A 13,015-nucleotide genomic window follows, 5' to 3' on the forward strand; every position below is an offset into this window, starting at 1 on the left:
TTCAAGAGTCTGCTTTCTTCACATTTGTTCCGGTTGAATTTAAATTATTTTATCTAAAAAAAAAAAGTGTCAAATATCAGCCGTCAGTTGCTACGTTGCAGATACTGTTATCTGCAACAGTTATTATTGTTATTCGGGGTAATTTTAATGTGTAGAAAATAGCTGATTCTTATTCTCTGCTTTTGTTGTACATTTGTTTGATAATAGGAGAAAATACACTTTTTCGTGCATTTATTAAATTATTTTTCTAAATTTTCTTTTTAAACATATGAAATGTAAATCACAATTTTTGTAGTAATTTATTAAAACAAAATATTTGCTTTTGTGTACACTTATATGTAAGTAACATTGCAGATATCTGTTTATTTCCCATTCCAAAGCAGAAAATTGTACCTTTTATAAATTTTTGTTGGAAAATATATTTTACTTTAGAAAATATCAATGCTATAGATAATTTGTATTACACCATGTCTTTTGAGTTGTTGGAGCACTATTGTCATTTTCATTGTTGAGTGGGTAAAAAAAAAATTGCTTCACGATTTTGGCCCATCTGACACAACTGACTGAGGATTGGTAAATATGTAGTGATATTCGTCTATGCATTTTGATAACTTCGTTTTTAATTTACCTGTGTTAATGTGAATGTAAAGCATACATTTTCTCCATATGCAACACTAAAATCACATATCTTAAAATGGCTGTTTTACAAGAGTTTACAAACTTCATTGTTTTTCTGTTAAAGCATCTACAGAAAACACAAAAGACCTGAAAGATATCGTTTTGAAAATATATATTTTGTTGCCATTTATCTTAGACGTTGAGTGTCTGTAATATACAAAAGTGTTAAATATATCTGGATATTATTAAATATCCAGATATATTGGATATATCCAACTAGGCCAAAAGACGCCACCTGTTGGAGGCGCTGTAGAACTGCATTGGCAAACCATTTTCATTAGGGAAGCACCGATATGAAAATAATGGGTAGATATTGATAACCGATAAATCTGAATAAAGCTTTATTCTGGTTGTCCTTCCTAGCTTCCAGCTACACATCCAGCAGATTCAAAGATTTCCTCCAATATAGATAAAAATGATCCATTTGGATGTATTTGCTGGAAAATGGGCCAAAATACAACCTGGAACTATAAGCTTAATTAAAACCAGACTGTTCGAGGAAGAGTGGAAAAGCTTTCATTATTTACTTTTCTTTTTGAATAAACTATTTTAAATCAAACAAAAACTCAGACATTCTCTGTTATTTAATTTTTTTTGGATCGTTTATTCCGCAGAAAGCTGTTTAGGGAACAAAATGAGCAGAGAGACCATCAGTCTCACCTCAACATGTCTTCTTAATGCTCATCATCATCAGACAAAAAGAGGATGAGATGACGATGAAAAAGATCCACAACTTTAACAAAACAATCAAACGGGGAAAAAGAAACGACATAAAAAATACAGGAACAGATTCCAAACAAAGAAATCCAAAAAACGGCTGGGATCAAAGACTGAGACGGAAATATGGAAACACTAAAGGAGACGAGAAACATTCATTGACTTGTGAACAATCAAAACTGACGTCTGTGAGATCAGAAGACGTCGCCCGAACAGAAAAAAATAAAACCTAAACTGTTCCTCTCCACAGAGATTAATGCGTTTCAGGCCAATTCTAAAAACCTTAATTGGAGTTTAACTTGAGATCTTTAATCTGTCGCTCTGTTAGCAGGTTACAGCATTAGGAAAAATGAGAATTTCTGGATTTTCTCTGGGATTAAAAGGTCTGGAGCTCTGGAACTCCTTGGTATCATGGATATGAAGAGGGAGGAAATCATCTGCTCCAACATAAGTGGGAATGGTGGGAGGCGCAGTGAAACGACTGGTGATGTGCAGTCTGTGCGGGTCTCATGTTCCCGTTCTCCTGTGATTTTCGGAAAAATCAAAGTCTGACACAGAATCAACATGAAGGTTTTACAGCTCTGAAAGAAACAGGCTGGCAGGAACAGTCATCCATTTGCTTTATTTCACTTGGATTACGTTTTACACAAGTCACTTCATTTTCTCACATTTAAAAATAGGAAAAGCATCAGTTCCTGGGATTCTCTGTGTGTGTGTGTGTGTGTGTTAAAGACCCGGACAGGCTGCAGAATGTGGAATGGATGCAGTGGTGGAAAACCAGCTCTCCCAGTAACCGAGTCGGAGACACAGAGCTTCGTTATAAAAGGCCTTTGCAGACATGATTAACGGGAACAGCGCAGGACGAGAGGATTCACGCCAGGTTAGCCGCTAAGCTAACAGGTCAGAGGTCAAATCATACGCAAACAGATTAATCCACACCAATACATCAACATTTTGATCCTTTCAAACCTGTAAACAAACCACTTCAAAATAATCTACTTAAACTATGATTTATGCTTTTGTTTTGTAGAGAAGTATTTTCAGAAATGATATTAAAGGTCAGAAGATCGCTCAAATTTGGTTTTGTTTTGATCGTAATGCCCATTTGGGTCGGCTGACTGTTATTACACAGGACAGATCGTGACCGCTGATCAAACCTCTGGTATATAGTCTTTATTAGTCAGTTAATCTCATTTTCCTGCAGTTATTTATGAGCAGAATGAAAAAATCAAAATAATCTGTCGGGCAGGTCAAACAGACAGTTCTGTTTGGTGCCAAAAACAAGAATTAATATGTTATTTTATCTATTCCTTTCCAGTATTTTTAATTTATTTTCCTTTCTTCATCACTATTTCTTGTTATTTCTCAAAAGGAAGCCAAGATCTCACATTCACTGATCTGTGATCCCCAGAGGGATCCCACTAGGAATCCTTTTAGGAAACCCGCAGCGTTTCTTGTTATTAAAATCAAAATAAATTAAAAAGGAGTTTAAGTTTTTCTTTCTAAGCTGCTGTTTCTGCTCAGACTCAAAGCGGACAGTCAGGGTCATCAGTACGCTGCTTACTGTTGCTATGCTACAACTTTGCAGGTGTTCAAATTGGACAAATTTAGGAGCTACGAACGAATACTGCAGATTTTGATGTGGGAATGTGACCAACATTGCTGCATATTTCATACCTGAAATGGTTTTCATCAGATTTTGATCTGATTTTACATCCTTTAAATAAAAATGTGTTGTTTTCTTTAATGCAAACAGCTTTAGTCGTTTATAAAGGCTGTCAGAATGTCTCAAAAGAGTTAAAACAGATTTTACGTCCTTTCACTTCCTATAAAACCTGCAGCTAATGATCGAAAGGTGGAGAAGCAAAAGCTGTTTGTAAACATCCGACCAGTCTGACAGCGCCCCCAGCAGGTTGGATGATGCGACTCAGACTCATCGCTGGTTTTCCAGTAACTCAAAAGGAAGTGTGGCAGTGAGGCGATGAGTGATACAAGCTGATAAAAGGAAACAAGATGAGGTAAAAAAAAAAAAGGAAAAGAAGAGAGGCAACAGATGGAGGATTTAAATTAAAAAAGGGGGAATGTGCAGCGAGAGTTTCTCCCTCCGAACGCCGAGACTCGACAAGTTGGACTGTATGAAGAGCGCTGTTCAGCTCCGCGGATTAAATTACCTGTTAAATGTGTGTGTACGTATGTGTGTGTGTGTGTGTGTGTGTGTGTGTGTGTGTGTGTGTGTGTGTGTGAGGAGGTGGGGGGTTCTCATGGCTGTTTCCTGCAGGAGAGCAGATCAGGGGTCAGAGGTCAGTGTCTCGGAGGGCGTCACAGTCGGAATGAGGCAAGGTCAAATCCGGGGCAAATACTTCTCAATAAATTCCCTTACAGCCAACATTTCCTAAAAGAGATCAGAGCAGATTAATAATCAGTTAATAAATAATAATCTCAGAGAAATAAAAGCTTCTAACGTTCGTTTCCATCCAATCATCACCAGGAGGAACGACAGATTCTTTTTGTTCTCCGCTTTTCCAGGGTGGAACGATCACAAAACGTCTACAAAGATTTATAAGAACAAGAACTGAAAGCTCAAAATATCTGACTAACATACAGCTTTATGTTTCATAATCACACCAAAGAGTCGCCTTCCTGATGATGGCGACCGGAATAGAGATGCACCTATCTGATATCAATATCTGTATCGGTCCCGATATTGAAGAAAATTCTAGATTAGGTATCGGTGACAATGACTTTGAGCCATAAGGGAAGATCTATTCAGTCTATTTCTATAATTTCTGCTTTATTTTTTATTTTACATTATATTTAGAATTCCTGATTGAACTTTCTGAACTATTTGAGAAAAGGTTTGTTGTTTATTTTCACATTTGACTAAGCTAGTCAATCTAATGTTTTTGTCAACTTATTTATTTTGCATTGACTGTTTTCTCCTAATTTAACTGACTGAACAATTTAAAGTTGTTTTTCCATGTTTGACCAAGCTTGTGAAGCTGTTGGTGTATTTCACTGCTGTACTACTGCAGATTTCTCAAATTAATTTGTAATTTAGTACATTTATGTGTGTGTTTAAAATAAACACAGACATGTGATCTTCTGTATCGGATCAGCCGATATTAAATCTTAGATATCGGTATCGGAGGTAAATCGGTGCGTCCCCAGACTGGAGTAAGATGCAGACGTACCTCAGGACAGGAGGAGTGCTGAACGCCTGGGTAGGTTTTAAAGGTGACCATCTGAGGGTTAACTATGTATTTGAGCTTCTCTGCCGTCATGGCGCCGAACTGCGCAGGCACCATCATGTCCATCTCTCCGTGGCACTGCAGGATTGGGATGTTCTTGTTGCCGCTTGACGCCTGTGGGAACAGAAGACCCACAGTGGTTGTACCTGAACAACAGAACCGGCGCAGAGCGTGACGGGGCGGCTCCAGCTGGAGCCACGACGTACCGAAGGGAAACTCCTGTGAAGAGGGAGCCAGCAACTGAGGGCCACCACGCCGGCCAGCTGGTGCTGGCAGGTCAGAGCGGTGTATAAGGACAAAGCGCCACCCTTAGGTGGGGAGGAGGAACGACAACAAAACGTTTACTACGACCAGGTCTGGTTTAAGAACAAACAGAATCAATGTGAGCCGCTATCTGACCTGAGAGAATCCACCGATGATTATACGGTGAGGAGGAATCCCATTTCTGGCCTCGTGTTCGATTATGGCCTTAACTGGAGACAGAAACGAAACCATTCAGTGACGGAAGAAATGAAGGAGTCAAGTTTGAACTAGTCAAAATAATACCAGAATAAAGTTGTAATAATACAAGAAAAAATCATATGAGAATAAAGCTGTACAAGAATAAAGTCATAATATTAACCATAACTCCTTCAGACTAGCCAGCAGCAATTAGCAAACACCTGGTGGAACTGCTGAGCTCATGATAGGAGCTACTTCTCAGTGAGAAATCAGAGGAGCCATGTTGGTATGACTTCCTGAGGCAGAGTTTTTAGAGAGACAGAGGCCCAATTTCAAGAAGTTAAATCAGGAAGTCAAATTTCTTTTAAGTCATATCTGACATATACATATATAAAAACTGAAGGTAACATAATTTCTTAATTGTGGTATGAAAAGGCACTATGTGCCTGGGAAACACATAATATTGACTCAAGGATAAAGTGATAAAGTTATTGATTTAAATTTGTTTAAATCAATAAACAAGGTTTCTGACCCATTTCTAAAACACCATCTGTCATTTACTATCGTAAGCAAAGCTGCTCATTTCATCAAGTTCTGCACAACAAACTGTATCCATCAACACCACCCTGGACTCTGTGATAATTCAGCCCAACACTTTATTATTATTAGTATTATTATTATTATTGCTGCAGTGTTGTGGTGAGGTAATCCTCTTTCCACTGCTGACAGTTCCCCTTATTAAACTGCTGAACTGGACCAATCAGAAGCGTTTTAGAGGTGAATGTGGCTGTTTTGTTTCAAACGCCACGCTGCGTTCAAACTCACTGTTTTCTGCAGCCTTTTTGATTCCGGCTTCATCCTCTGGAGAGTCGGGGCTCAGACCCATGAGGTCGAACCTGCGCACACAAAACCGGAGTCAAGAAAAACAACAACAGATCAATACTCACAATCGCACTATTGTCAAGGGCAACATGGGAGCCTATTGTGGATTCCAGGGAAACAAAGGCAGCCAGTTTTGAGCTGAGAGGCGGTGGCATTCATCAGAGCTACTCACCACGCGGGCATCAGGGCCCTCATGTTGAGAGTGACGGGGATTTTAGGCCTGTGGGGGAAAAAGGCGTCAGGGCGGCAGAACAGCAGTTCAGGTGAGATAAACGGCAGCAGGCTTACGCGTGAGGGCAGATAAACTTGACGTGAGGCAGCCGGATCCCCGTCAGAGAGTCGGCCCAGCCGTGCCTGATGGAAAACAGGAAGCAGATAAAAAATAAATCCAACAACAAACAAATCTGGCTCATAAAAAAAGAAAAAGGATTTTTACACTTTTGTAAATTTGTACAGAGTTCTGACTGAGGAAAACACTGAATACATTTTAGACAAATCAACTCAAAGCCACAGTCAGGAGATGAAAATAATCCTCAAAGGACCTTAGATAATATTTAATTAATGTTTCTTTTTTATTGTCATCTTTTTAATTTCTTTGCAGTATGATTTTGCATATGTTGTCAAAATCATGTTTTATTGTTTTACATTATTACAATTCCACTTCTTAATAGTTTTTAGAAAGTTTTTAGTAAAACTCATTAAGGACAAGTGCTGCAAATGATATAATAAGTACCATGACGCAGGCATGGGATGTCTGTGTGTTTGTTTCCATGAATTAAACCAAATAAATAAATTTGCTTTTCTTCCTATTCATAAATTCCAGCTGATTTTAATAATAAAAAAAGAAGTATTAAACAGTCACAATAAAAACTAATCGGAAATTTTGCAATTTTTGGTTAAAGACCTTGTTTTTTTTACTACAATTATTTTAAAAATGCTCTAAATATGGTGTACAAGATCCCAATAATTATATTAATACAGAAAATAGGGAAGAACTGATTGCAATTTTCAGGCCGACTTGCTGGTTCTGATTTGGCCGATATCGATTTTTCTCTGAAAAGTCGATCATTATTGCAACAGAGTTCCAAAGCTTCAGGAGTGGAGGGTGGGCTGTCGTTAATAGCGCATTAACATTAATGAAGCAGATATGACCTGGTGAGTGAGTCTGTCTTTAAATGTTTAAATCAACAATTAAAGAGATATATTCAAATTCAAAAATATTTTATTTTTGAATTTGTAACAGCGTTACTCCAAGGTGCTGCCACCCTGAGTGGTTTCACAGCCTTTCTGTACCTGAAGGGACTTAAAATGATCTGGTTGGAAGGAAATTCACTAGAGAATAAAAACATGTGAAGTGCTCACCCTGTGTCTCCTAATCCATGAAGGAAGATCACCTGCAGCACAGACAGAAAAACATCCTGAATCCCAAACTGTAACCTTTTAAGCTTCCCAGCAGATAAAACCATCAGCACTGGATTGGACATCGCCTTCTAGCCACAGGTGCCATTACTATGCATTGAGTCATGTTCATCAATATCGCCATATTTATAACAATCATGAATCACGAGTAGTCCAGTTTTTGTCGCTTATTAAACTTATAGAAATTATACCACAACAAAGGGAAAATAACATAAAAAAATAGGTACAAACAATTCAGAATCAGTCCTTTTCTCTCGCTCTCTGCGTCGGCTTTACTACACGACAGTTGCCACGACAACGCGTCGTGGCAACTGAATGACAACAGCACCGCCAGCCGACCGAGCAGAGATAACACAAAAAATGAACATAAACACCGCAAAACGGAACAGCTAGTCCGTTACTCTGTTAAGTTTTGAAGCTTGGTGATTATGTTGCGATTATTGATAAGTGTTTGAATGAACATGAGCAGTGGTTAATCAACTAGTTTAAACACCTGATCTACTTTTTATCTGTCAGAAGAGAGTAGATGTGTGGGTCGCCTAACCGAAACACACCGAATTCCGCAGAGCATGTTTATGTTACGGCTGTCAAAGTTAAGCTAGCATGACTGACCTACTTTCCACTTTGTCCACATTTTTAATTAAAACTTTTTACTGACCAGTGAAATGCGACACTCTTGGACCTTGTTATCCAACTGTTGTAGTGCTGACAATTAATAGTAAAACATGGCGTCTCTTTCTCAGATTATTTACGTGATTTTATCATTTTTCCGACCCATCGCATACCAAGGCGCATGCGTGGCGAACGACAGTCACGTGATGCCCAATTCAGTAATAACAATGGAGAAAATATGTCAATATTTGATTTATCGGAGCTTCTAGCTGCTCCTTGGTATCTGTACTTGCCAGTCCAGCAGAAAAATGCTGAGTCAAGCAGAGTTCAGGAACATTAGGATCGACTCACCGCCGCAGTCTCCTTCTGTGTCCCGGACACCGTCACAGCCTCGGCGAGCAGCGGCACAGACATGTTGTTGCCACACATACACTGTAGGGGGTGCTGTAATCAGGAGATGACACAAAGATCAGCAGCCTGCGGATCAAACACTGGATTTACGTGAAACATCAGGAATCGTCAGGATATATCGGCATTAGCATCAATCGCTATTTGACATTTTCTAATAAGTGAAACTGGGCCAATATTAATAATCAATGTTTCTTTCCATCTTGTACCGTATGTGTCTCTGGAGGCGATTGGTCATAAGACTTTTAAAGACTAAATGTAATTTTAATGACTAAATGTAATTTAAGGCTTGTATCATGACAGAAATGTACGAACTTTGTCCAGCTAACTGGGGATAAATTTGCACATAGGCTCCAATCTATCTCCACAGCATGATGATACCACCACCATGTATCAAACAGCTAACGTCTTAGATCTTCCCAGAAGAGCTTTATTAATACAAAAGTTCAAATTACAGGACTGCATTTCTTATTTAGCTTGAATTTATTTAGAAGGAATCATGTAAAAGGGACTGAATATAAAAAAATCTTTTACTTAATACATTATAATTTGATTTATGTTTATTTTTGCATTTGAAACGTGACAAAACAAGGAGGTTTCAGTAGTTAGGAAGTGCTTGGAAGTCTGAGCGATCAGGATGTTTTACGGTAAAAGCTCTAGGACGACATGAGGACAGGAAGGAAGGAAAACAGGAAGGTCGGACGGCGCGCTGCCTCATCAGTAAACAGACAACGAGGAGACAAAAGAATGTCCCAAACGCCAAGCTTAATGTTCAACCTTTCGCTGTTGAATTCCATGGCTGCTCTGAAGCAGAATTGGAAACATGTGACTAGATAAATGAGTAATAGATGAGCAATAAAAGGAGAAAGAAAGAGGAAGAGTTGGGACATAAATATCAAATGGCTCAGATTCTCAGTTAGCTTCAAATCACTTGATCTGGGGATAAAATGTATTTCTCAATATTTAATACAGGGTGAGTAGAGAGAACACCTCAAGCAACTTTAGCTGACAAGAACAACATCCATCTATTTGAATCTTTTCAGCCGCAGCAAAAATACTAAACACAAAGAAGATACTAAACATATAATCCTTTTATCACCTGTCAGCTTACTTTCTGTCAAACAAAAGCAATCTATTCTTTACTACATCAGCACCCTAAAAAAACTATTCAACAAGTCTGTTGCAATAAGCAATAAATCGGTTAAAACGAGCTCAATAATATCCATTTTCAAGATTTATATTTTTTAACTAGATAAAGTCTTCAGTCTGGTGTTTTGGTCTCAACTAACCTTTTTTAAGGACAACTTTGTTTACAAAGACTTCATAATTCATTTTATTTGTTTTTTATTTATTTTGGATATTTAAAATGTCTTCCAGTTCTAGTGTTAAATATTCATTATAATTTAACATTTATTGATCTTTGAGAATAAGTTCTTGCATTTCTATGCCATTTCCATTATATTACTCAAAACAACATCATCATTTATTGCAATAACTTCTGGGACAATTTATTAAAAATTTAAGCTTCGGTGAACAAATCCAGTCTGATTTAAACAGCAGAAAGTTCGGCTCTGCCTCTTAAAGAGGCAGCGTTCTGGTCTGAGACTCAGACTGAATAAAAACAGGTAGAAGTGAGTGACAGAGGAAGAATAAAATGGCTCTGAAAGTCTGAGGTTGTTAGCGTGAGCCGCGCTGGTCAACAGATTCATAGCGTATGTCGTCGCTGTGTGGGATTTCTCTAAGAAACATCGGATCGCTCTGAGCTTCTGGAGGAGGATGCTGGGTAAAAATAGCTTCAGCATCTGCTGGGATTCAGACTCTCAAAACGACCGGATCTGATGGACTTTCTGTTTGCTCCACAAAGTGCTTCATATTTCAGCTGACATGTTTTTATCATCCTCTCATTGGAAGGAAAATCTGTTTTAAATATCTATATTTCATATGAATCCCAGAGATAACTACAAATAATACGTGGATTGATTCATAAACTAGACAGATGTTTTTCATGTTTTCATCTGAGTCTAAACGGTTTTTCTACGCAATTTCTCCCTCCAAAGTTCCAGATTTTTCCAGACTCATATTACTCAGTCTTTCATATTCATCATTTTAAATATAAATTACTAAACTTCACTATAAATTTACTGCAGATATTTCTACAAGAACCAAGTTTTAAATAACAATGACTTATTTGGCAAAAATAGCAAAAACTGGAAGGGAGGAAGGAAATAAGCAAAGAATGCAAAAAAGAAAGTAAGGAAAGAAGACAAGAAAAGGAGGCAGAAAAACAAATGAGACAAGATGGTAGAAAGAACTAAAGAGAAGGAAGGAAAAGGAAAAAGAGAGCAAAAGCACAGAGCAAAAGACAGATGGAAAGAGTGAAAGAAAGAATGAAAGAAAGAAAAAGCAACAAAAAAAGACAGGAAGAAAGAGTGAAAGAAAGGGTGAAAGAAGATAATTCATGGAAGAAAATGGATATTCTTCCATTAATAATTAAGTAATGGAAGAAAATGAATATTCATAATATTTAGTTAATGGAACAGTATTAAAGTTTGAAAACACAAATAATTTCCACTCTTATTTTCTGTTATCATATAAAAATAGTTAATATAAAAAATTCACAGTTTTCCAGACTGAACAGTAATACTGAGTGAAACTATAGCATCATGCAGAACAACCAGATAACAACAGACTGTTGTGTTTATTTCTGGGTTAACAAGAGAGAAAGAAGCCTTCAGTCAGCCGCTTATCGACCAGAGACCATTTCCAACAGGCACCAGGAAGCTGGTAGTGTAGTAGTAGTTTACTTAAGTAAAAGTGCAAAAATACGGAAAATATTCATCTAAATGGAGGAAAATGAGCCAAATTAAGAAGAAATCCATTCTGGAGAACTGAATCTAAAACACAACAGGAAATGATGTAGTATTACGCAGAAGACGCTCATTCCATATTGTTTTTATTGGTTTTACTTTATCTTCTAAATGTGTTAATTATTTTCACTGGTCTGATTTAATCCAATAAACGCAGATCAGAAAACCACGAGGTCTTTCCGTCCTGCGTGACTTCAATTACACTGAACAGAAAAACACAGCAGAGGTGCTGCAGTCAAACACTGATCCCAGATCAGCAGCAGGATCATCGATATGCGGCACATAGCGACAGGTTCCCCCCATCCAGCTGCTGCTACGGGTCGGGGGGCCCCTGCGGCTCCTCCAGCAGCTGCTGGGGCCCCTGGCCTCACCATTAACGAGTTAAAAGTGATTTTCATCTGATTTGAATGAGTTAGCATCGAAGGAGGAAACGGCGGTCGATGGGGAGTAGAAACAATGAATGGCCGCAGTTCGGCTTTAATTCTCGTTGGAGGTGGAACACAAAGCCCCAACTGCCCCAAAAATCCACTTGGAGCGACTCCCAGCCCCACTGCGGGCTTTAATCCCGCTTTATCTGCCGCACACACACATTGCTAAACCGGGTTAGCAGGAGGAAGATCCGCCACACACATACACACACACACAATATCGAGTGTATTGTCCTCTGCCGGTGCCTTCTTCCATCCCCCCCTCCTTGTCCAGGACCGGAACCATATTTAATTTTTGACCTCTTTTTTGACCAGCAGCCCAGAATATCCCTTAAATGAAATATCTCGTCAGCTTCGTTTCGAACCAGAATAAAGCGTTTAAAAACACATCCGCGGCCCGCTAGCCCGCTCGGATTCACACACTCACCGCTTGCTGTCCCAGTTCACGACGGGGCGGAACTTCCGGTACTCTGCGCACTGTAAGAGGAGGCGGGGCCAGCAAGTGACGTCACACACAAACCACAGCCCAACTTCACGTTTTAGGGTTTTAATGCTTTACTTTTTAAAAACTAAAAATCGATTTAAATAAATAAATTGAAACAATCCAGCAGAAACGGTCCGGTTCAGTGTATATTTTGGTAATTTGTCTTTATAAGAAACCAATAAAGAAAAACTAAATATATATAAATATTTTTTTCTCTTAATTTTTTAACCACAAAACCGATCAAATAAATAAATAAATAAATAACCCAGAATAAACTGTCTGGCTCGGTGTACATCTTGGTAATTTGTGTTTTTATTTGACAGCAACTAAAATATTTAATTTTGTTGCATAATAAAAAAAATATTGTATTTTTTCACAACATAGATGAGCAGAAACAACGAAAAAAATATACAAATCCAGCAAACTGTATTTTTGATATATTTTAACGGGGGAGATTCTCAACAGTGACGCCACGGAGCGAAGTTATTTTTTTCTCTTTGTCCCCAAACGAAGAGAAAAAAAAATCTAAATTTTTAGTTCACTTGTTTTTGACTACAAAAAGGGAAGAAATGTTCTTTTGTATTTTATTTTTTGTGGTCTAAAATAAAACATTTCTTGAACTGAAATATAACAGAATTATTTTATTTTCGTATGCCAGTTTTGCAGTAGATCTAGTGCTTGTAGATCTATAAGAGCTTCACATTGTGGATCTTCACATTTTTGCCAGTTACACCGACCTGACTCACATTTACTGAAGACATAAACTCAGTATAAACGTCCAGCAGGTGGCAGCAGCCACTTCTGGGTGCAAAAAAAAAAAAAAAACACAGA

The 13,015-nt window shown here is 38.1% G+C and overlaps 1 protein-coding gene across 2 annotated transcripts; it reads right to left on the minus strand.

Annotated features, from left to right (window-relative positions):
* Positions 1 to 1,266: 1,266 nt before the first annotated feature.
* lypla2 (lysophospholipase 2) lies at positions 1,267 to 12,222 on the minus strand. 2 transcript variants are annotated; one of them, XM_007560008.2, is made up of 10 exons: positions 12,128 to 12,222; positions 8,349 to 8,441; positions 7,329 to 7,360; positions 6,255 to 6,320; positions 6,139 to 6,186; positions 5,910 to 5,980; positions 5,043 to 5,116; positions 4,850 to 4,951; positions 4,587 to 4,757; positions 1,267 to 3,787 (listed from the first exon to the last, which is right to left on the minus strand). In XM_007560008.2, exons 2-10 carry the CDS (start codon positions 8,424 to 8,426, stop codon positions 3,737 to 3,739), a joined length of 693 nt encoding a protein of 230 aa, XP_007560070.1. In that variant the 5' UTR covers positions 8,427 to 8,441; positions 12,128 to 12,222; the 3' UTR covers positions 1,267 to 3,736. The 2 variants fall into 2 exon arrangements, with proteins under 2 accessions (XP_007560070.1, XP_007560069.1); XM_007560007.2 differs by lacking the exons at positions 8,349 to 8,441; positions 12,128 to 12,222 and having other exon boundaries at positions 7,329 to 7,648.
* Positions 12,223 to 13,015: the final 793 nt, after the last annotated feature.

Source organism: Poecilia formosa, unplaced genomic scaffold (assembly GCF_000485575.1).
Source record: "Poecilia formosa unplaced genomic scaffold, Poecilia_formosa-5.1.2 Scaffold112, whole genome shotgun sequence".
NCBI classification, from domain to species: domain Eukaryota; kingdom Metazoa; phylum Chordata; class Actinopteri; order Cyprinodontiformes; family Poeciliidae; genus Poecilia; species Poecilia formosa.